Source organism: Schistosoma haematobium, chromosome 3 (genome assembly GCF_000699445.3).
Source record: "Schistosoma haematobium chromosome 3, whole genome shotgun sequence".
Lineage (NCBI taxonomy): Eukaryota > Metazoa > Platyhelminthes > Trematoda > Strigeidida > Schistosomatidae > Schistosoma > Schistosoma haematobium.
The window spans coordinates 28026486-28051741 of record NC_067198.1 but is presented as its reverse complement, the minus strand read 5'-3'; the positions used below and the strand labels follow the sequence as shown (position 1 = coordinate 28051741).

At 37.9% G+C, this 25256-nt stretch overlaps 2 protein-coding genes across 4 annotated transcripts; both read right to left on the bottom strand.

Annotated features, from left to right (window-relative positions):
• Window positions 1-207: 207 nt before the first annotated feature.
• Window positions 208-6115, bottom strand: SNIP1_2 (Smad nuclear-interacting protein 1; the record flags this gene model as incomplete). The annotated part of the gene is made up of 3 exons (XM_035733189.1): window positions 208-1711; window positions 3263-3303; window positions 6089-6115. 3 exons carry the CDS (start codon window positions 6113-6115, stop codon window positions 208-210), a joined length of 1572 nt encoding a protein of 523 aa, XP_035588482.1.
• A 2835-nt stretch (window positions 6116-8950) lies between these two features.
• Window positions 8951-9726, bottom strand: LSM12_1 (protein with role in RNA processing). 3 transcript variants are annotated; one of them, XM_051219017.1, is made up of 6 exons: window positions 9658-9726; window positions 9577-9621; window positions 9399-9526; window positions 9256-9362; window positions 9076-9217; window positions 8951-9040 (listed from the first exon to the last, which is right to left on the bottom strand). In XM_051219017.1, the coding sequence occupies exons 1-6, from the start codon at window positions 9686-9688 to the stop codon at window positions 8990-8992; spliced, it is 504 nt and encodes a 167-aa protein (XP_051069487.1). In that variant the 5' UTR covers window positions 9689-9726; the 3' UTR covers window positions 8951-8989. The 3 variants fall into 3 exon arrangements, with proteins under 3 accessions (XP_051069487.1, XP_051069486.1, XP_051069488.1); XM_051219015.1 differs by having other exon boundaries at window positions 9577-9618; XM_051219016.1 differs by having other exon boundaries at window positions 9076-9203; window positions 9245-9362; window positions 9577-9726.
• Between the last annotated feature and the right edge of the window lie 15530 nt (window positions 9727-25256).

Genomic DNA, 25256 nt, shown 5'->3' with positions numbered 1-25256 from the left:
TTTGGTTTGATCCATTAGAAGAAAAATAAAGAACGAAACATCTTTTTTCTCATTACATCAATTCACCGTACTACGTATAGGCAATACAGAGCTAATTGCTATGAAATACAGTCACAGTGAGGAAAACAATCTGTGTAATAAATTAAAATGAGGGATGTATATGCATTTATGTATCTATATCTGTTAATTAACACCAGAAAAATAAGATTATCTAGAAATTTTCGTCTCATATTGTTGTTCATTTTGGAAATATTTGTCATGAAGTTCTTCCATACAATGAAAACTTAATTGTTTATTATGTTCCAATTGATAAGATTTTTGTTGACGTTTCTGGTAATATTGATCATGGGGTTGATGATACTGGTAATGATGATAATGATGATGACGACGATGACGGTGAGTACGATAATGTTGATAATAGTAAAGACTATGAGGAGAGCAACGACCACTGCAATGAGAAAAATCAAAATATCCTAGAGGAAAGTCCAAGTATGAGTAACAATGTAAGTCAGATAAATCATAGTTATAATGATTATTATTATTAGTAATATTGTTATTCTGACTATTGATGAGTCTATGATTACTGTTATTATTTAGTATAATATTAGCATTATTGTTGGTACTAATATTCATACTATTGATGTTATTATTATGATGTTGATTAATCATTCTCTTTTTATTACAGTTACATAATATTTTTGAACACATATTTGTAATTAGTTTATATAATGTTTGTCTAAATACTGGTAAAAATGCCCAATATAAAAAAAAATCAAATGCATGATTAAATGAATCAACAGAACTAAATAATTTTGATAATTGTATAATTTTATATGCATAAATTGGATAAATTAATTCATAATTATTAAAATGTACTTTTTGTCGTAATATCATTAATGCAACTAATGGAATTGATAAACAAGTAAACATAATACTTATAGCTAAATGAGTAATCACTTTACTTAATTCACTATATGATTGTCTATCATGATAACCATTTAATTTTGAACGTTTTATAGTTGATTTTAATTTACATGATATTAAAATATTCATTATAAAAATTAAAATAGCCGGTAATATTGTAACACCAATAATATATAAATATAATACATATTTTACTCCACCAGCCACTGGATCAACATATTGACAATTAGATTTTTCTCTTGAATCATCTTTTAAATCAGCATAAATTAAATGGGGTATATTTAATAGAAAGCAAATTACATAGATTATAAATATAGATAATTTAGCTATACGTAAATCTAATATTTGTTCAACTTGTTTAGCACAATATATTGAACATACACGATCTATACTAAATAACATTAGAATAAATGATGCAATTAATGCAGATACATCAGATAAATATGTTAATAATTTACATGTAAATGATGAATATGAATCAACTTGATACCAAATATAACAATCAGTTGCCCATTTTAAACCACGACCTAAAAAATCATCAATTAATGTATTCACAATTAATTGTATTAAATGTGCTAATGCCATCCATATTGCATATAAATTAAACCGACATGTTTGTTGTTTTTCTAATATATTAAATATAATAATTACAAAAATATTTGCTGGTATACCAATAAATGCAAGTAAAGGTGATACATATGCACGAAAATTATATACCATAATTTCTTCATTTGTTAATGATTTTAAACAATCCGATGGATAATTAGTTAATGATTTCATGATTATACTATAATAGAATAAAATGAAATTCATGTAATAATCAAATGAACATTTAAATGATCAACATGATTGTACTGACATTATCAATTAATATAAACAAATTTGATATTTATATAGTGAATGAAATAAAAGAAGTTTTTTTATTGGTTAGATAAATAAATAAATAAAAAGATTAGAATTGTGATTGGTGAATTTTAGTTGTTAAGAGAAATACTATTATTTGTATGATAAATATAAACTGAGTATATTTTATAAAGAACATTTTCAATCTATATTATTGTTGTAGATTTTGATTTTTAATAAATGAACTAAAAGATTAATCTCTTTATTATAATTGTAACTTCAAGAATGACTATTTGGAAATGAAACCGACGTATTTATGGTTTTAAAACTAAAATTCTAGATGACTCTAGTTGAATTTTGTTTAACATATTAAAAACAATATGGTATAGTGAATAGCATTACCTTACGCTACAACTTAATGTTAAAATTACAGTTTTACACTAAGCTACTGATTCTTATTCATTATCTTTGGAAAGAATTAATGAGGATTTTTTTCATTTTATATGCTGTTTACTTGAAATTTAATCAAATACTGTCATCAAGTTGTTATGTGCTTCAGTGAACAATTATAATTGTAATCTAAAGATGTACTTTGAGGAGATCTACATTTATTTAACAGAGCATAAAAATAACTGCCATCTTAATTAGGCTAAGAACTTTTTTATTCGTTTCTCAAACAGTGGTGATAACGTATAAAAATCTACAGATAAATGTAATAATGTCACAGAATCTTTAAAACATTAAACGAAATAAATCGTGCGTGGAAATGCGTCTCAAATTGCCTCAAACATGATGAAGAGGCAATGTAAGTATAAACTAAATATGTGACTTCACAGTAGTAGCAAGCGATGTTTGATGGGATGAGAAAGCAGATGGAAAAAAATCTTAGTTTATTAAGGAGAATGAGCTGGATAAGACTAGATAAAATACGCCTTTAGTAACTTTTTAAACCAAGCAAGTGAAACGGTTAGAGGAACACTGAAAAAAAACGTTCAGCCGGGTTTCAAATATATCCTAATTACATACAACCTAGCCGTCATCATTTGAAAAGGCTGCAAAAGCGTTGAACTGTACAAAGTGACTACATTTTAATAGATGGATGGATGCACTCGGCTGGAAACCTTGAACATAAGTTTCCTGTTGATTGATATTCATCAGAAAGGTATACAAGCAACCCTTATTACCAGTATATGATCGTTCAGTGTAAGCTTTTGCTCATTCTGTCACTCTCTTAGACTTACTTCAGAGTTTTAATCCAAATAGCACTGTATCGACATTGAATTAAACGCCATATTTATTTAGTGAAGGATGTCATCGTTAATGATAGTAAAAATACACTAAAATGAAGGTGAATTTTACTTGAACGAAATAAGCTTAACAAATACCTCACATTATTAATAATAAAAGTCCTAACAGTTCAACATTTATTTTTTTAAAAATCTTATCAACTTTTAATTGCGCATCATACTAGTAAATTTTTAATTTCATTAATTACACTTTTCCCCCAGCTGATATGTAAACTTCATTGATTTTCGTCTAAATGACAATAAATGCAAAATAAATAAGAACTAGCGTTTCACTCATGTAATAATGACTAATTAGAGTGAGAAAAATGTTTGTACGACTAATTTGTCACTGATTATCTTCAAAGTAGTATATTCAGTTGGCATTTCGTAAGGTGACCAAATAAGTTTGACTTAATTGAAAGATAGTAATCAATGTGTAGAATACAAAATAAAACGAAAAAATGCAAAATACTTGAAATTTATATAGAACAAAAGAGACTGGTTAAGTAGTAAAAGGAAGATAAATAAAGCTGAAAAAACATTTTAATAAGTTTTACGAAAGTATTCCTAACATTATACGTAAGAACAAGGTTCAAATTTACGATAACATATTGGTGTAGGTTTTGTGATACTCGAATGATCTAAATATAAATCAGTTGAAAAATTTCGTTAAGTTGGGTTGGTTAAATAAAATTTGGTAGCCAAAACCATCAAAGAAATAAGTGGTCTAGAACTATTATCAAGTTAGTTAGTGATCAAAATATTCCCTTTATTGTCGTGGTACGAAATCTAACGTTGGACATTATTATTGGATAATTATTTAGCACCCAGTGTTAAGTTTAAGCTTATACACACACACACACACACATAAATTTGGGTTGTTTCTCCAACCAAATAATTCTAAAATGCGTTGATAACTCCAAGAAATCGGTTACAAGACTTTGAAAAATATATCTGCTGTAAATAATGCAAAAATCATTTATTAGTACTGTACTTTCATCTATGTACTATACATGATAACTGCAGCACATCTTAAAAGTAGTTGATTTCTACAGTTAACCGGACATTTAGTAGTTCAACTAGAATGAACCATAATTTATAATCTTATTTGATATTGTATTAAGGAAGGACATTCGCCCTATAGAACAGTAAGTAGGAAAACAAACTATCATTAGTTTTTCTTGGAGTCCAAAAGACTATTAAACAGAACATAGATTTATATACAGCAAAGATAGTTCATGAAACTGAATTATGGTTGCCTACTGAGTAATTTAACACGTTAGCAGAATTAGTAGTAGTCCGATTGGTCTTAAGTAATTCTGCACAACTACAGAAATGATACATAGGTAAGTTATGAATTCTAAGTGACTCGGCAACGCGTGTTCTATGTTGTGAAGTTAGGTGGTAAGAGGTATTCGATAAACAACGATGGACCTAGATTTCATGCTAGTTGGGGCTTGACCACAAGATGTACTGGTGATCTTGAGGGAAATGATACTCCGCAGTAAATTTGAACACTCATCATGGACTGTGAATCTGGGTGACGTGAGTTCAATCCACCAAAGAGCATCAATTAAAAGTGCATCATATCAACAATCAACCAGTCAAAAACATGGACCCCAGGGTTCTCTGCAGACTACCACCAAATACTTCATGTTAATAGCAATATTTTGAGAGCAGACAAATAAAATCCAATAACAAAACTGTTTTACATTCAATTTAGATCATATTGTTGATATTTTGTTCAGTGAGTAAGAGTGATTTTGCATTCAAATTATTGTTTAAGTTCCCAAAGTTAAATTTCATAATACATTAAAATGATGAGTACTTGACAGACGTTCTATTCAAGATTAAGACGACATAACGCTGTACACCTTCAACTCAAAATAGAATTAAAATCACCTCCAAACTCCGCGTAGATCCGCATAAGACTGACTCAAATTAATGGTAATCGTATCGTCAATAGTGACCAGCCACACCATCGATGGGAAGTGGTGACCTACATAGTCAACCAAGTCAGTGATAAGACTGTGACTCGCGAATGGTAACAGATGAGGCTCTAACATTCCATGACGAATAAAATGACGTTAAGAATGTGCACTAGAGTTCCAAAAGACTGTCATAATTACTGTGAAAATTGAACGTCCTGAGAATTCAGCGTTTCTGTGGTTGATGTCAGATCGTGATAAAGCAAGTTCGAGCGATATTGATCACCCAAACACGTAAGAATTTCATAAATCAATTATCAAATCTTATTAAAAGTAGTTTTCATGGAACAAATATGGACAGTGATTTAGTTCGCTGATGAAGAAAATACAGTATTTCGATAGGTTAAATCACGAAATGACTTTATTTAAATCACCAATGAAATCAGTGAGGCACTGGATAACTATTTCAGCCGAGTATGGAGCTCAACAAAATTGTGAACCCACAGCACGATAACCGAGGACCTTTGACATCCATAGCGAACTATTAAGGTCTAAATCGCCGAACCGAAATTCAGTGGTTTACATGTTTAATTTTAACCGCTTCGCAGTATTACGCGACCATCTTTCATTTCATATATATATAATTATCTCACACCCAATATGATTGGACTCCACTAGTTACGGCTTCTCACCAGAACTCCTGGAATCGCATTTTGAAATCAGTGACTTGCAAACATAGGACTGTTATTAGTATAGGGGTCTTTTGGAGATCGTTAGACGGATTCCGACTCAGTGATCTGTAGTTAAAACGTTTGTTAAAAACTGGGTCCTGGATCCGATCCCTGACGGCGGATTCGTGGATGGACACCGCAAGCGAGTTCCAGACTGGGATGAAACAACCATCTAGTGTTTCTTAGCTTTCAATAGTGATTTAACTAAGATCAATCCGTGATTTAAACTATGATAGTTTAAGTCTCTACAAAACCCCTTTACTTAAAATATTTATATGTCCACTAGGTAATAACTTCAAAATACAAATCCGGGGGTTCTGGTGCGAAGTCATAACTGGTAGAGTTCAACCATATCGTGTGTGAAACACTTATACACCTTAGGAAATGGAGGATGGTCGTGCATTATCGAGAGGTGACTGAATTCAAAACTGTAACAAATAACATCCCATAATTATTCGCAATCTATGTGGTATATTCTTACAGTTCTCTCTATTATATCAGCATAAAGAAATTTATGTAATATATGTAAAATGAATAACCAAATAAAAACCAAGTGACATCAATCAAATTTATTCATAAGAAGGGAATAAATGAATAGATTTGTAACGATATTTTCAATAGAATAAAAATACATGTACAATTAGTAGAGTAGACAAATAAACAAAAACGGATTAATAATTACGAAAATTAATTAAGGAATACAGACTATACCATTATTATTACTACTATTTATTATTATTATTCAACATAATATGTAAGTTTGACAATGAAATGAAATTTTTATAATAATTGTAATAAACCACAAATAAATAATAAGTCTAATAGGATCATTTTGAAAACACAGTCAACTCTATTTGATCGTGTGCATGCTTCAGATGGATGGAGGATGCACTCATTATGTTACAATGATCAAACTGAGAGACATAAATACTTATCTTTCTTATATTCAATTACTAATTTGAAACGGACCAGAAATGTAATGAATTGAAACTCTGTAGCCGAGTTAAAATTAAATCCTCAGTCTAGAAATAAATTAAGGCCTATATATTCAGTAAACTAGATTCGACTTAACAAATGCACCTATTATTAGCCTATTCATCACAGATGCTGTTAAAATTACCAAAAGAAAACAACAACCTGTTACCCCACATGGAGGAGCATAGGCCACTCACCAGCATTCTCCTCTGTCCTGAGCAGTCCTCTCTAGTTGTTTTCAGTTGTTATTCATCCTTTTCATGTCTGCTTCAGAATTCCGGCGAAGTGTGTTCTTTGGCCTTCTTCTCTTTCGTTTCCCTTTACGATATCAGGTAAGCGCTTGCCTCATCATACACTTTGATAATCTCACCAGTGTATGTCCTATCCAATTCCAACGTCGTTCCCTAATTTCCTCTTCAGATAAAAGCTGATTTGTGCCTTGAATTTATCTATTCTTATTCTTCCTTACTCCAATCTTGTCCAGGGTTTCCATTCCTTATGATGATGCTTCTTGCAGTTCAGAACCTCTCAGCATGTTGAAGTTAGTGCTTCTTGGATCCCTTTCCAGTTGTTCTCTGTAGCAGTTTCGTCTTTCAGTAGATCTTGTAAGGCTTGGAACCTGTTGTTGAGTTATCTTGAATTTGTTAGCATCTCGACGAAAGGCTGTGGTGAACCTCTGTAATGCTGTTTCCCCAGCTATCCAGTATTTATTTAGCTTCGGTTTCATCTTGGCCACAACCAGGCGGGTATCTGAAGCTATTTCACCTTCTCTCTTAGTTCCCACTGACCTTCTGGATTTTTTACTGAAGCCGGCTATAACCAATTTGTTGGATGAGCATAGATTTGCGAATCTCTCACCATTCTCGTTCCTTTCTATCATTCCATGTCGCCCCATGACATCTCGACTTTGGAGTTTAGGTCTCCTATCAGGATCGTCAGGTTCCTTCCTGAGTACTTCGATATGATCAAATGAAGCCCCTCATGAAACTGATCTTTATACTTATCGTTGCTACCATTGGTTGGTGCATAACACTGAATAACATTCATTGTGATTCCCTTCATCTTTGTTTTGGAAGATTCTTTGGTGATCCTGGGTTCATGAGATTGTCATCCTATAAGTGTATTTCGTGCTCAATTGGATAGCATCAGAGTGAATGCCTGAGTGTGTGGAGCATTATCTTCCTTGTGACAGGAGTACAGCAGTATCTCTCCCATATCTAGTCTTTGCTGTCCAGCTTGAGTTCAATGTGTTTCGCTAATTTTGAGAACCGCTAAGTCGTATCTCTGAATGTCCACAGCTGTTTGACTGATCCTTCCGGTCTCCTACATTATCTGGACATTCCATATGCCTATATTAATTGATCTGGTTGTTAAAAATGAGATCGGTCTCGTAACTTCTGCTTTCATCATGGGGCGTCATAATTCTTCCTTCAACTCCCAGGGCAGAGTTTAAATAGTTTAATCTGGTTAGCGTTTTTTAGCAAGGTTTTTCTATGGAATGGGGTTGCTGAACCATGCCCAACCCTCCTACTTTATCCGGACTTGGAACTGGCAGTAGTTCTAGAAGAGCTACAGGCGGTATTAAAGAAAAACAAGTGGTTTCCTATCGTAAATTATTTAAAAGCGTCTTGGATTGCAAGCATTCATCTTTCCTGTGGCACAACATGCCTGATAGATATTTTTAGGAACCCAAAACTACTTTTATCTACAAAACACCTAACACTACATCTTTGTTCCTATTAACTTCAGTCTCAATACAAGCACTGTGTTTTAAGCTTAACTCTCTACTTCTTAATCTTTTAATATAACTTTGAAGTACATGAATGCAGTTTCTGAGTTTAGTTATCGAGGCTATTGGTTTTACAGGTACTCATTTACTTCACGCTAACGCTTCCGATGCAACTCGTACAAGCTATTCATAATTTCAGAAAACCGTTAGACACATAGTTGATAGGCCCCGACATACTTCCCGCAAAATGAACTTTACTTTGGATACTAGTTATTTGCGCTGCTGTATTTCATACCATTACATTGGTGATCATACAACTTTCAATTATGTGGAATTATAAGACGATGTTTTATTTCAATACAGCTGCACCACCCAATATAACCACTACTTTTACTAGCATTCGCACTCGACAAGATGTCCACTTTATAGTCCTGTGTAGCTTGAAAACGTAATCACCTAACACATTACATATGGTTAACTTTTGAAATACATTGACACGCTCCAATTCCCAAGAAAAAAAAGAAAAGACAACTGGATGGAAGATACTGTATACTTTTCGAAAGGAAATTTAGGTCAATTTGCACTTCTATTATCCGTGACCCGCTCTTGATAAAACCGACTAACCTATGACGCGGTGACGTGAGAAATGACAAACGTACCACCCTCTGTACATAATCTGTTTGTGTTTTGGCTTGTTGCGTATCTGAATTACAAGACACATTGTTTTCCTTATAAGGAGGGCTGATGATTGTATGATCCATTACAACAATATGTGGCTTATCCCAAACTACAGTGAAAAAACTAATTAATCATATCTAGGAAGCCGACTGATAATGTACGTTTCCAGGTATTCAGCAAGTTTACGAGCGTCCACAGGGACATCATGGCCATAAAACTTCAACTTTTCCTTTTGAATACGTTCGTTAACTCGAATACGCTCAATTATCTGAAAAGCACATAAGTAATCCTACAACATACCAACCTTCTCAATATTTAGTTCAGGACATGCTGGTGGAGACCCCTCTTTGGTGCTCTTTAGATCTCTAAGGTAATCAGCGCGTAGAATAAGTATGTCACACTCATCAGGTCTGCCGATACTTGAGGGTTTCTCTAAAAGATCAATAACATCCATTACAGCTCCAAATTATCAAGCAACGTACGCAGAACGATCAGCTTCTTAGACGCATCTACACAAAGTACATCTCCTTGTATGAAAGTGTCAGAACAGTAAGCTGTTATACTTGATCCAGGCTCGGGAAGATCGACTGTCATCGTATGGAAGATGTTCACAAACCGCGCCGTTACCCTTCAAGCCTCAAACTTGGTCTGACTGAACTAACGAAATGTATTTCTTAAGATCTGCATCTGCGTTTTACGAGAACGTTTTATAAACTAGAAGATTACGGTGGCTTTTATATACTTTCTGAAGCTCAACGGTAAAACAAGGCATCGAAAGTGGAGGTTGTAGTAGAGTAACACTTGAAGTAATTACCTTCAGTACCAACAGATCTTTGCAAAGATAACTGGCATAGGTTTATTTTATGAACAGTATTTTTCATTGCTCGCGTAAGTCAGAAATTTCATCTAATTTGCACCACTGTTTAAGTGTACCATTAAACTTTTCGTTACCGTTTCGTTCTCTATTCGCATATCACATTATTATAGTTCCTAAATATACTGATACACACGCGGTTAAATATGCCTAAAGTATTTCAAGTTTGGCAACACTTTAACCAATTATTTCTTTTACAACTGATATGGGTCAACCCAGTCAAATCGGAAGTCAGAAGCGGCGAGGTTCAGCTAGGTGAGTCCAATAAACTAATGCGGCCAGCTATTGATTTTGTGGATTCACTTACCACTACATACTTATTTTCCTCACCTAATCAGCTACTAAAACTTCTTAATATGATTGCTATCTAAGTTTAAAAATCACATTGTTATCATCATTACGTTAAAGATGTCACAGCTACAACAGACTTAGTAAGTCGGATCATAGGTGGGTATGTGGCATGTGTAACGTGAACCTTGAGGTTTCGCTGGGCAAAATCATTATTCTTATGACAAACCTGTGGATCAAGTTGTCAGCAGACCTGGAAAAACGCAGTTATAAAACGAATAAGCACACAAAGACACTCAGTGAAGACAAGAGGGACTTCTACAACGCTAGCCTGCAACAACACTAGTGAGGATATGCTGAAGCTCGGTACCATCATAACATAGACGATAGCAGACTCCCCAAGCAAACCTGGGTCCCCCGGCATAGGATCCCTGAATGCAACGGCGGTCTCCAAAAACTCTGTAGACGATTGGACTCCGTCAACAAATTTAAGATGGACCAGATGTCACTGTCTAGTGAAATCAACTGGTGATTTGGTCGTATAGTCTACCCCCAAGATTGCCCAACCATTCAGCAAACAGCATAGGAATCTGAAACGCGCTCCAACCATAAAACAAAGTCTTCAACCTGAACGTGCCCGGAAACCTGTGAAAACAATAACGGTTCGCGGTGATTCTCTCATGATCATGAACTTTAAATTCAGCCCTGACTTTCCCCTAAGCCTGGAGAAGAAAAATGACAGGTTACCCTGGAAATAATTAAACAAGAAGCTAAAAATTCCAAGAGTAGAGCCTCAGATGGTCACACGGTTCACTCGGGGAAAAGACTCCATGCATCGAAATGACCCAAGTCCACCTCGTGTAACGCTTACTAACGCTGTCGACGTAAGGGATTTCTTACTGGCTAGTCATTTACTCAAATCAGATTTGGATGTAAGGATACTACCTGATATACCGTATCCCGAGCGCAGTCTCGCACAGAACATTCCCACGAAATCTCGCGAGACGTTTTTCCGTGGATGAAATATGATTGTCCAAGGTGTACCAGAAAACACTGACCATGACCACACAAACCCTGATATTCGGGAATATGAATTATCAATCAATCCTTTAAGCCCAAAATACATTGACTCAACAAGTGGTGGGATTAACCAAGAAGGACGAGGATTCTAGACCTCGGCTTGTGAAGATAACCTTCCCATCCTTCCATGTGGCGGCTGCAACTCTCGAAGCATTTCGTTCTAACAGACGCCGGTTGCCGACTGCATACCAAATACATCCGGATACGCCAGATGATGCCAGGATCAAGCACAAAAGCAAGTTGGAGCTGACTATTTCACTTGTGGACTGTCAAGAACATGAAAAAAACGTAGAAAGGACAGGGGCTACCAACTCGGAAAACCCTGTAAAGGTAGGCCACATGAAACTTGTACAGATACAAAAGACGGGGAAGCTCACGCGTTTCAAATTGAAAGCATAAACTGCTTATATATTAACGTCGTGAGTTTATCGAATAAAGTGGACGAGCTGCGTGAACTCAACAATGATAATAATGCTCGTCTGATAGGACCATATGAAACATAGGTATCTTCTCAATTTACATACATGAGCTGACGATACCCGGGATGTTGTTATTTCGTAATAACAGAATAACAGGAATAGTGTTCCCTAACTGTCAGGCCCGACTAGCGACGACGGTGACGCCGCTAACCTTTTGGTCGAACAGTACTCCAGGACATCGAAACCGGCCCACATTAACTATATTGACGAAAGCTTCATCTGCAACTGCACAGAACTTTCCGAAGTGAACCTGAGCGCTTGAAGTACCGGAAACTCCAACACCTGAAAAAGACACTTCTCCTGACCTGGATATGGTCTATTCTGATATACGGAGGAAACAGCTTCAATCTTGGCAACAACGCTTAACGTGCTGTTCTTAAATTCACTAAGTCAAGGCACATTACCGAAAAATTGGAAACCAGCTCATATCACGCCCATTTTCAAAGGAGGTCGACGCAACGAACCTTCAAGCTACCGACCGGTAGCCCTACTCTATACTCTCAAAAATCATGGAGTCCTTAATATGCGACAGTATACACGACTATTTGTCATCCATAAACTTCTTTTCACCCTTCAGAATAGGTCACTCTTGAATAACCAACCTGCTGACCGCGGTGGACAGATGGACAACCATCCTTGATCTCACGGGCAATGTCGTTTACCTTGACTTCTCAAAAGCTTTTGATAGAGCCAACCATATATAGCTTATTTATAAGCTCGAACGATTGGGTATCAAATCACTTTTAATTGAATGGCCCACTTCATATCTAAAACACCGACATTTTGAGGTCAAGGTTGACTTCGCTTTCTCTCAAACTATGGAATATCCAAGTAGGATTCCACAAGGTTCAGCACTGAGTCCTCTTCTTCTCTTGATTTATATAAACGATCTTCCACAACAGGCATCGTCAGATTCATTACTTTCGCTGATTATGTGAAAGTTTGGAGATAGATATACTAGCACTTCATGAGGATCTTACTCGATTTTGAAGTTGAGCCGATGACAACGGACTTACCTTTACCACTTCAAAGTCTAAAGTAGTCAATTTGTGACGCGTTACAGACTACAGCTAAAATTAGGCAACCTCCTCCCTTAGAGGCATCCCAAATCGAAAAAGATCTAGGAATATTGGTACCCCACGATTTGAAGTCTTAAGCTGACTGCGACAAAAATTCTTTCCAAGCAAACATTGCACTGGTTACACTGAACCGCGTTTTTGGTCAGTTCGACGGAAGAACTATTCATATAATCTTCAACAGATGAGGTTTCGACTGAACACAGAAAACAATTTTAAATAACCCCAGGTTCAGGCTACTCAATGTTCTGGAAAGAAGCTCGGGCAAAAAGTATACTTTTTTGGCCAACGAATTTTGAAGAGACACCTAGAGTATTCCACACAGTGTTGCTCAGGTCCTTTGCGGGGGTTAAGAGTAGGATACTGGAACCACTCAGAAAGTACGTGGTGGATATAGTAACACTAGTGTTCACCACTCATATTCTGGGTCCACTGGCATTGAGAGGGAGCAAGTGACTGTTGTCATAGAGTCTTTATTGGGAGTCAAGATATCACTGGGTTAAGAATTTTCTTTCAGACCTAAAAATCATCTGAGTACAGCAGAGAATGCGAGTCTAAAGTAGCAGGTAAGTTGTTATGAGAAGCTAGAAAGATGAGTGGTTAAGAGATAGGGCTATTGTTGAACTCTGTATGTCATTGAAAACTGAGCACATGGATTAAATGGATTCTTCTGACCTGTGGCTTTCCTCGTAAGTAATATATAGGCCATTTTGTTTAACACTTACGCATCGCACTAATGTACCCCTTGGGTTCGGAATTCCATGACTAACACTAGCGAATGTCTTGAGACGTCTCGAAGACCTGCTTGAACAAGATGTCTGATCTTCAGCTACAGGGTCTAGAGATTAAAAGTGGTTGACAGGCTAGTGCTGCGTAATTTTTTCGGTGGAGAAGAGTTGTTGAATAAAGATTTGCCGAGAGACTCTTTGCGGACGTTCCATGGCCTTTGAAACTAAGGAGAACAAAGGAAACAGTCTGTCGTTGAAGGCTCCTGATTTGTCACTATCTTTATCTGCTTGTAGGTGGTCAGGTCTTGAAGGTAAACGGTTAGAGAGAACAGCGAAACGGAAGAAACGCTGATCTTCATATCATTTTAAGACTTCGGGTTCGGTTGGTTTTAATTCTTTTGATTTATATGAGTTTTAACACCTTGGTCATTTTGATTATGGAGGGCTCAACCCCACAAAGCAAGATCTCTAAATGCAACACAGAGACCACTAACCTAATCACACTCGATAGAGAAGCTCTAAAAGAGGCGGAATCTTTCGCATACCTGGGAAGCATCATCGAGGAACAAGGCGGATCCGATGCAGTTGTGGAGGCTGGGATTGGCAAAGCAGGAACCACATTCCTACGGTTGAAGAACATATGAAACTCAAAGTAACTGTCAGCTAATACCAAAGTCAGAATCTTTAGTACAAACTTCGAGGTGCTACTTATCAAGTCTGAAGAAATGGCTTACATTAAGTCAAGAAACGTCAGAAATACAATTTTACTAATCACTGGAATATAACAAAAATATGTTTATTGGTGCTCTCTATCCGATACTTAATTAATTTGAAACTATTAGGTCCAACCTTGGTATTTATACTTGCAACTGTCAAGACAGTTCTGTTGCATGGAGCTGACACTTGAAGAACTATTACAACTATCATCAAAATAGTACATGAATATAAAACCAGTTGTCTACCCAAGATTCTCAATGATTGTTGGCCAGATATAATCGTCAACGACGTAATTTGAGAGTGGACTAACCAGCTTCCAACTGAAGAGGAAGGATTTTCATTCCAGACTTACAGATACGTTGATAGCTACTGCCAAAACATTTGATTACACAGCCCACTTCTTCAACTTACAGTCTCAAGTTAAAAGGCTGATATCGCACCATATATATAAGTCATGCTGTAGAAGCTGAAAAAATAGAATGTTCCATGAGCAGTTTGTAATTTGTGATCGTTTTTCGTAAAAATAAATCTGATGGAATTGGCTCAGATTTATCGTGACGAATGCTTTTTTAGCTTATATGATGTTGCCTGGTCTGGCCGTTTATCATACCTGACATATCTAAAAGCAAAACGGGTATAGGTAACTCCTTATTACAAGTAGAGATAACATTCAGCGGACCTTAATGGATTTTCGGTGTACATGGCTCAGAAGTGAAACCTGTTCTGAAAACGAAAATACACAGGGGACAGATATCAAAAGTCAGACCTTTTGCACGACGCAAAGGATAAAATAAGTAGATGTGGATATTGACCCGAAGAAAAGGAAAGCTTATTAGTGTAGTACTAAATATAAGTTTTTTATTAATTTTTCCAAAAAGTTAAACATCAAAACACTATTCACTGTATATATATATATTTTTCCGCCTTGCTTCACAACTAATTAACGGCCTAACTCAATGTTCTTAATCTAGAAAATATTTTTACGATGTCTTTCGCACATACTGTATAAGTAAAATTTAACTCAAAATGATTCTGAAGGATGTTCTGGAAATAAAACAAGATTCTGGAGAGATCATGTCTCTCAATTCAGTGGTGAGATGCATTACTGTAAACACCGAATAGAAGACAATATAATGACACTGATAAAAGCGAAATCGAGAAAACTATTTACAGATAGACAATTTATGGAAAATCTTGTCATAAAACCCTGTCAAAACACTTTGACACGTTGTTGCATCTGATAATTAAGGTGCAGAGTAATTGGGCTAATAAACCTAGTTCGGTTATTATTCCTTGAACATGATATTAGAACGGAAGATGATCATTGAGCTTTGTGAGGTTTGCGTCTATTAGCCAGGTTTGACTATGGCTAACTTTAGTTGATGGACAGACTGTCTAGACTTTGTAAGAGCCTGATTGACGTTATCTTGGTTGTGATACATTTAGTTTATCTTTCTGAATGGACTTTAAACCGGTGGGGTTTTCCTGTTATATAAATTAAATGATAAGGAAAGGATACACCAGTCACCACGTTGAGATGTGCAAGAGTAGAGGGTAGCTAAACAGTATGGGATGGTATGAGCTAAAAAGTTATAATCCATCATTTAACCATATGGTGAAGCTAGGATTTTAGGTTAGCAGTTTCAGTAAACTCAATTAAACACTGATAATTTGGTGAAGCTGTGATAATTTTTTCGGCAACATTTCAGCTAATTAATGCATTTAAGCTATTTTAGAAATCCCTAAGCTAGGATGTCCTGTTACTTTCAAAGTATGAGCTGACTGTAAGATCCTTCTTATATGTATGTTCTTTTACATATGCATAAAACCACCTATCCACTAATTCCGTATGATGGCATTTTTTTCTCTTTTTCTGCATATGTACAGTTACTTTTATCACTCTTTGTATCCACATATGCTATGTTCTTACTTTTTAGTTCATTCTCAGCTATTAGATCGTTATGTTGACCGCAAATCGTGAAAGTGATGAACTCCTTGAGGTTCCTAAAGGTTTGATGACCGCTTCACTTTGGCTTTTCGGCGGTTTCTGTACTGGAATACTATTCTTTGGTTGTTCTAGTGTGTATCGATTGCCTATGGTCTATCATACTGAGAACGAGGCGTGATTCCTGCTTCTGAAATCGTTTATTTCTGTTGACCATTGAGCAGTTAACTCCTACATTCCTTGCATAATTGTAGTGGCACTAGACACTAGCCACACGACCTTTGGAGCCAAACACGCAATTACTGAAAAGACTTTTGTTCATATTTAATACATATTGTTCTGTCTCCAGACTATATGTGTTTCCCATCATATATTGGTGATTTTTACGATACAATGAGTCAGTGTAGACAATGATGTGACTTCCACGTAAGATCTTATAGATTAGGCGATTACATCGTGACAATTCTACAATATTAGGATTAGGTCTATTATTAAAGCAGTAATAATAACAAAGCAGACGATAATTCTTCGTGACTATTTTCTCACATATTAACTTCTCACTTTTAGGACAAAACGAAATCCTTCGTCCTGTTTGCTTTGAAGAGAATATTGTCACATTCGCAACACGGTAAGACAGAAATGACATTCGATTTCAAATTGCTGATTGATTAGTTGACTCTATACGTTTAATTAAGCAATTGGTGTTAGTTAAAAGCTAACTGAGCTGAGATTATACGCTCATCTTATCAAAGGATTTACTCCTGCTATCTGATCGAGCTGCTCATTTCGGTGTTGTTACTTTTTGATAGGAAACTTCTTTATTTATCTTATAATATGATCGTACTGAGTAGTTTTTTAACTGGCAAATGCATTTATTAGGGCAAGTATTGTCAAGCATTTTTGCCTATTTTGCATTTAATTTAACTCTTTTAGTCCCATTTTTTAACTATCTTGCACTCTTTCCCACGTTATTTTATCTGCAAATCACTCTCATACATCGTCGTTTCATAGACTTGAACTAAATGGGGCGCCACCAAAGAATACTTGGTGCGGAACTGCTGAGATACCTAGAGTTCGTGATTTCGAGCCATATTAACAGTAGAGTGCACAAATAAATGCGGCATAACTACAATTCGGAGGGGTCTTGAAGTTTTGATCAACTCAGAAATACAGAGGCTAATATGGACAAATGTCTACTCCATGGAAGTCTCGCCAAACAAGCGTGGGCTTGCTTGAGATTATTCACACTAGTGGTCGCTGTCGAGTTTATTTCATTGAGAAATTAGCCTTATCTACTATGACATGCCAGCTCAAGTTCATAAGCAATATTTCTAGAACAGAGTTTGACCTGAGTCTTACTACAAGTACCGGTCTGTGAACGAAAACAGCCATGTTTGATAGGTATTGGTATTTCTAATCTGGCTCACTTAAGTTTCAAGAACACCCGTTTATATAAAATAATTGCGTAACTGGTAATCTTCTACATCAGATTTCCACCGCATCGTAAAGTAAGCTTTGCATTATACTGTAGATCACCAACGTAGATGATCTATGTCGAAAATGATTGGAGGCCTACTCGAGTTAGACGTGAATGGTGTGACAAACTAGCTAACGTCGAAGTCACACCTCGTGGTCAGCACCTTACGTGGATTACCCTATTGACGTATCAAAGTACCATAGATACTTTGGAGACTGTACAACACAGAGGACGTTATCACGGAAATGTATTGGTTAAGGTAGATACAAGCGAAAGTAAGACCACTGCCGCATGGGCCAGTCCATGGCATACGACTAACTGATGCGCGTTGGTTGTCCCTGACCTTGACGAGGATCGATGATTTGCTCGATATTCAATGACCCAGCTGCCGTATGATTTGGCTAGGGCTTAGTGACATTTTGCTGGCCCTACAATGCTCCCCCACCAGATTCAACGGCCGTTCGAATCGGTACCAAACACGTTGGCAGTAGTTGCGCGCCGGAGATTACCAAACGATTAATATGAATCTTCCGGGTATTGCCGAGCTGCAAAACAAAGTGGAAAGTAGGCGGCAGGGACTGATCGGGAAAACAGCGAGTAATGATGTGTTAGTAGGACGTTGGTTAAACGTGAAGAGGTTAACTATGGAAATAATGAAAAGAACAAAACGTTTTATTGTTCTATCAAGTCGCGCTGAAATATATATAGCTTTGACAAGTAATGGAGTTCCTCCGATGAGAAACGTTAAGTTTGCCGCAAGAGTAATGATGCTATAGCGATAGTAGGATCAGTGTATTATCAATCGATGCCAATTTCTAAACTGCCATTGATTTAAAGTTGAATGTCAAACAGTGTCGTTGACAGCTTCTAGTTATATCTATATTTAACACACTAACCGTAAGTACAGAAGTATAACCGTGAAGAGTGGTTGTGATTTCGTTGTGTGAAGCTATTAATCAACTTGTAGTCAGAGTTTGAAAAGTCGATGACTGCTGTTACAGTCAGTAAGGGTCGAAAGCTGCAACTTGACAGCAAAGGTGGCACGGTGAAGTCTCTAAAAGATGATAAACGGTGGACGCTGTGTGTTTGTCCGGCTAGCGAACAGAAAAATATCGAAAAGAACATAAGAAACCAAGAGTGTCGCTCTGGACTCGTGTCAATGATACCCGTGAAAAACGCTGTCAGTGTTGGGATAGAGACGACAATGTCGTTTTTAGTTTGCAGGAGATTCGCCCGACTGCATACACTGATGATTCGCGCGAATGATAATGTCGTCAGACCACCAATTGAACTGGACAGGTTTTAAATCGTCGAGTAGTTGAACAGCCGATTGATGTACCGAAATCATCTGTTAAATAACAGCCACGAGGAAACAATACTTCATAAAATGAAGTACGACATCGAAGTAGAACAACTACAATAGTTCAGATGTGTTACAATGTCAAGTCTAAATAACATCGTTCTTACGTATACTGACAGTTGTACTGAACGTTCGTCTAGGTATTATTAGCGTAACAGTTGGATGTGTGAATAAAAACATGTACGAAAACTATGGTTGGGTTCGTGGAGAATTTTTGAGGACGTTTAGATATTTCCCAAACCCGTATGGCATGTAAATAAACCGAAAATAGAATTGAAATGACTGTCGTGTAATAAGGAAATCGAGCCATGATTTACCGTGTGAATTAATAGCGAATACAAGGGGTATAATAAACATTAATTAAAATGGTAACCACCAATGTAACTAAGGTTTAGAGAATCCAGGTAACGTGGCCATTTCGTAAAAGGCTGATACAAAGAGCTTATTACCTAGCGTTAAGTGACATATTAAGTACGACAACGTGTGTACTTGGGACATGGACTAAGCGTGCTCGTGTACATGCAATATGTTTTACCACAGTATGTCGACTAACGAGTCATAAATGTATATGATTTCGACTAAAACTTGACGGCAGTAACAGAATATATGACTACTTTACCTGAAAGCAACTATGAAATGTTATCACGCCTCATAAATATAGCACGAAATAATCTAATGAAATTATGAAACTCGCCTGGGTTACTCTTGCTTCTAAGTAGTGAAGATACGAAGTAGGCAGTAGTTTGAATCTGGATTATGTACGAGGTACTGTTGATTAAATTTTTCGATTAACACAGCGTTGTAGACTGAATTTGTATAAGTCCAGAATTATTGTAAGCCGAATACATAGCATTACCTGACGAACAGTCTAAACGAGATCTAAGATCGCAGGAAATTTATAGTTCAAACTCACCGTAAATTTCTAGCATTCGTATCCTCTGTTTGGCCATGGAACTCGGCAATTGGAAATTAGGCAGGCGGTGGTCAAAAAGAAAGCAAAACAGTCTAGTGGATAGTGGTTAAGCAGAATGATGAATTTATAGTCGACAGTTAATCTTGTCTCGCTTATACCAGTGGATAAGTTACAAACAGATGTGCGTTCGTGTTGCCTTGTGGCTATACTCACGAGTGGTTGATATTTTAACAGACATATTACACAGGAGCATTTACATGCTGCTAATGCTTGTTAAATGGTTCAAATGGTTCAGATGGTTATGGACGGAACAGAAGAGGTTTTCGCTTAACAGGCTTCCGTTTCTAGTAGCAGGGGATCACCAAATCCTCCAGGCAAGAACCTAGCTATGTTAACAATAAAAGAGGAAAAGAAATTAGTCCTTAAGAATAGATCAAGTTGCCTGTTAAAGGACTCCTGGGAAGTCGCTTGGACTAGCTCAGCCGGCAGCGCATTCCAGCATTTGACAAACCTTAAGGAGTAGAAGTTGTGTCTACAGTCCGTTCTGCTATGTTGTATCTCCAGTTTCTGGGTGTTTCCTCTTAGGTTAGTGTTGGAACTAAGCTTATGTAGGTGTTTGAGAGGATGTCCAGAAGTGTTAAGGATACTATAAGCCATCAGAAGGTCACCTCTAAGACGCCTGTACTCTGACAGATAAAGGCTAAGTAATTGGAGGCGCTGTTCATAAGGTTCAAATTTGAGTCCTCGAAATGATTTCGTGGCCCGCCGTTGGATACGCCCCAGGGTGTCCTTATCCTTTTGGAGTGAGGAAGGAAATACTATGTTTCCGTACTCTAAATGGGGACGGATGAAACTATTGAAGATTGTGTGGAAAGTTCTTCCGTCAAACTGGCCAAAAATGCGCTCCAACGTTACCACTGCAAGGTTTGCTCGGAAGGCATTTTGGTCACAGTTAGCATAAGACTTTAAATCGTAGGGCACAAAGACTCCTAAATCTCTTTCGACTTGGGATACTAATAGAGAGGAGTTACCTAAGTTATAACTGTAGTCTGCGACATGTCTCAGATGGACTACTTTACACTTTGACGTGTTAAAGGTAAGTCCATTATCGTCTGCCCAACTTTGAAGTCGAGTCAGATCCTCCTGAAGTGCCTGTATATCGTCTTGGTTGCGTATCTCTCTCTCCAAAGTTTCACGTCGTCGGCAAAAAGTAATAAGTCTGACGTTACCTGTTGAGGAAGATCATTTATGTTGATCAAGAAGAGAAGAGGCCCTAGTGTTGAGCCCTGGGGGACCCCACTAGGACATTCCATAGCCTGAGATAAAGTGAAATTAACCCTGAATTTAAAATGTCGATTTTTCAGGTATGAAGTGAGCCAATCGATTAGAGGTGGTCTGATACCCGATCGTTTGAGCTTATTGATAAGACATGTATGGTTAACCCTATCAAAAGCTTTTGAGAAATCTAGGTAGATGATATCAACCTTTCCCTTGTGATCAAGGATGCTTGTCCATCTGTCCACCGCAGTCAGCAGGTTGTTAATACAAGAGTAACCCTTCCTGAAACCATGCTGTTGGGGTGAGAAGAAATTTAAGGACAGTAAATAGTCATATATACCATCGCATATCAGGGACTCCATGATTTTTGAAGGTATGGAGAGAAGAGCCACCGGTCGGTAACTTGAAGGTTCGCTGCGTTGACCTGCTTTGAAAACTGGTGTGATGTGAGCCAGCCTCCAATTTTCCGGTAGTTTTCCTCGACTTAGCGAGTGTGAGAACATCACGCTAAGCGGCGTTGTCAAGATTGAGGCTGCTTCCCCCAGTATGGCGGAATGGACCATGTCCGGGCCAGGAGTAGTGTCTAATCTTAAGTGCTTCAGTTTCCGGAACACCAAGTCAGCGCTTAGGTTCACTTCGGAAAGTCCTGCGGAATTGCAAATGAAATTGTCATCAGTAAAGTTAATGTCAGTCGGTTGAAATCTCTGGGAGTAATGTTCAGCCAGAAGGTTAGCGGCGTCGCCATCGTTGTTGGTCGGGCCGTTAATACCTACCAGTTGGGAAACTCCAGTTTTGGCTTGACGAAGAGAGGCTGCATAATGGAATAATTTTTTAGGACTAGAGGCAAATTTGTCCATTAGCTTTGTTTGGTACTGAAGTCTATCTTTTCTTATAGCCTTCGTGCATATGTTCCTGATATTTTTATATTGCCTGTACTCTCCGTCGTTGTCAGTTCGTTTGTATTCCGCCCAACAGTGCCTTTTGCGGCTAAGCAGGCGAAGGGTACGGTTCTTGATTATTGTAGGTGGCTTGCAGCTTTTAGGAACCGTTTTAGGAACTGAATGGTTTGTAGCACGTAAGAGCGTGTGCAGTAAGAAGTCCCAATGACCGTCCACATCGAGTTGAGGGTGAACATCCCAACCCACCTGTTGTAGATAGTCGTGTAGAGCTGGCACATTCAACCGTTTAAAATTCCAACGCAAGTTATTAGTGGTGTATCTTAGCTTAGTTTTGCTGAGAAAACTGAAGGCTATGACGGCATGATCGCTTTTTCACAGGGGAGCCAGGATTGAGAGGTTGTCAACTAGAAATTCTTCATTTGTGAATACACAGTCTAAGCGCGATGGTGTCTAACTGTTTCTCCAACGAGTTGCCGACCTCACATTTTCGTACAATCCCAAGTCATCGATGAGGTTGAAGAACCGAGCTTCAATTGAGTTGTCGCCTCCAGTATACGTGTGTTCCGCGAAGTTGACTCTAGGGAGATTAAAGTCCCCTAGAATCAGGATGTGTCCGAAACCGAGACGAGTAGAGCGGGATAGTCCTTCCAGCATACGACTATCGTACTCGATGTCGGCAGTTGACTTCCTGTAAATGACTCCGACTAGACACCTCAAAGTACTAGACAATCTTACAGAGCACCATATAGATTCCTCAAGATTGTTAAACTCGAGATTATGAACTTGATGCACCTCCAAGCAAGAACGTATGTAAACAGCTACTCCGCCCCCAAATCCTGATCATCTGCCACTGCGGAACAAAGACATACCAGGTAATGCTAACTCATGATCCGAGAACTGAGAAGATATCCAGGTTTCAGATATTCCTATCAGATAGGCCTTATTAGCATTGTTAAGTTCACGTAGTTCATCCAATTTGTTTGGTAGACTCTTGGCGTTCATATATAAGCAGTTTATGCTTTCAATTTGGAACGCGTGAGCTTCTTCCTGTTTGTCTGTTTGAGCCTTAAGTGAATGGACAGGTAGCCCACCTACATGAGGTTTGCCGAAGTGGTAGGCCCTGTCCTTTACACGTTTTTTATCGTCTAGACAATCCACAAGTGGAATGATCAGCTTTAGCTTGCCTTTGTGTTTGGTCCTAGCTTCGTATGGCCTATCCGGGTGCATGTGGATTCCAGGTGGCAGTCGACGTCTGTTGGCACGAAATGCTTCCAGAGTTGCAGCCGCCATATGGGAAAATGGGAAGGTTATCTTCATTAGACGGGGTCTAGAATCACCATCCTTCTTGGCTAGTCTCGTCACATGCTGAGTCAGTATGTTTTTGAGCCTCAAGGACTGTTTGATGAATTTCCATTCCCTGATGTCAGCCTTTGATTGAGTAGGGTCCGTATTTTCCGGTATACCTTGCACGACTATATTCCTCCCGCGGAAAAACTGATCGCGAGTTTCTTTGGGAATGTTCTGGATGAGATTGCGCTCATAATACGGTACGTCAGGCAGTATTCTTACATTCCCATCTGATTTCAGTAAGTGGATAGCTAGTAAGACATCCTCTACGTCGGTAGCATTCTTAAGTGTTACACGAAGTAGCCTCGGGTGATTTTGATGCCTAGATTCCTTTCCCGAGTGAGCCGTGTGACTGCCAAAGGCTCTATTCTTGGAAGTCCAAGTTTCTTGTTCAATCCTCCCCAGAGCATCCTATCATTTTTGTCCTGCAAACTGAGAGGAAGGTCAGGGTTGTCTTTGAAGTTCATGACTATGAGAGAGTCATCACGAACCGTTATTGTCGTCCCAGGTTTTCCGGTGCATCCAGGTTTAGCACCTTGTTGTTTGGGGGTCGAAGCACGTTCATGAATCCTTGGCTCTTCGATGACTGGACGGACAATCTTGGGGGTAGACTGTGCGACCAGATCACCAGTTGACTTCCGTTCAACAGCTGGGATGTTCAACTTAGACTGTGACGCCTGGCCCTTTTTAGCTCTTTTGACATGGGTCCAATCACCTACAGAGTTTTTGGGAACCACCGTCGCGTTCAAGGACCTTGAGCTGTGAGACCCGAGTTTGCTGAGGGAGTCAAGTACCGTCGTCGTAATCATGGTGCTGAGTTTCAGAGTGTCATCATTAATGCTGTCGCATGTTCCGTCGTTGGTAGACCTGTCGACATCCCTGTTCTCGTTTTCAATGCGCTCTCTTGTTTGTCTACCCATTTTTTGACTGTCTTTTCCCAAGTTTGCCGACAACTTGCTCTGCAGACCTGTCAGTAGGACAATGATATTACTCAGCAAGACTGCAGCATCCATGCTGCACGTAACACATTCCCACTTATGATCCGACTTGCTGAGTCTGCTGTAAGCAGTTGCTGTGAGATCTGTGCACGCTTCGTGGAACCAACCTTTGCAGTTGCCGCACTGCATGCCAGATGTAACAGTAAAACGGCATCCAGACCGTTTGCATGAATTTTTCATGACTGTATTGACGTAAACTGTGTTGTAGATGCTAGCAAAAGCCTAAGACCGTAAAAAATACACTAAGAAACACACTGAAAACGGACAAAAATGGATAAAACGGATGAGGTAAACTGAACTGGTCTTTACGTGAAAAAGTGAAAAGAAAACCGAATAGTAAGCTGAGGCAAAACCACAGTTAACTATTAAATCGGGTGAAACTCAAAAAAAGTAATCTACCGAACGCTTAGCTCAGGATAGATTCTTTTGGTCAGAAATGGTACTTTTGTTGTGTAAGAACACAGCAAAAGTTTGATAAATGCAAATCACGTTAGGACTAAACTTCCCGTTCGAAAAGCGCGGATAGCCGATTATAAACATAGTTGATTAGTTAGTTCTATCGATTGAACTTATTATTTAGGTCTAAATGCTAATCAACACTGACATGAAGCAACGAAAGTTCACAGTGATAGAATAACGTAGGCGATGATAAAAATGAAAGAGAATAAGTATAGAATGCAATAATAAAGATTATAGTGATAGG

What these genes read in the sequence shown, in the direction of transcription:
- LSM12_1 (XM_051219016.1), bottom strand. Translation starts at nt 9,688, where the DNA reads ATGACAGTCGATCTTCCCGAGCCTGGATCAAGTATAACAGCTTACTGT. An exon ending in CCTGGAAACGTACATTATCA is followed by an intron (nt 9,204 to 9,244) that starts GTCGGCTTCCTA and finishes TTTTCACTGTAG; the next exon opens with TTTGGGATAAGCCACATATT. An exon ending in CAGATTATGTACAGAGGGTG is followed by an intron (nt 9,041 to 9,075) that starts GTACGTTTGTCA and finishes ACCGCGTCATAG; the next exon opens with GTTAGTCGGTTTTATCAAGA.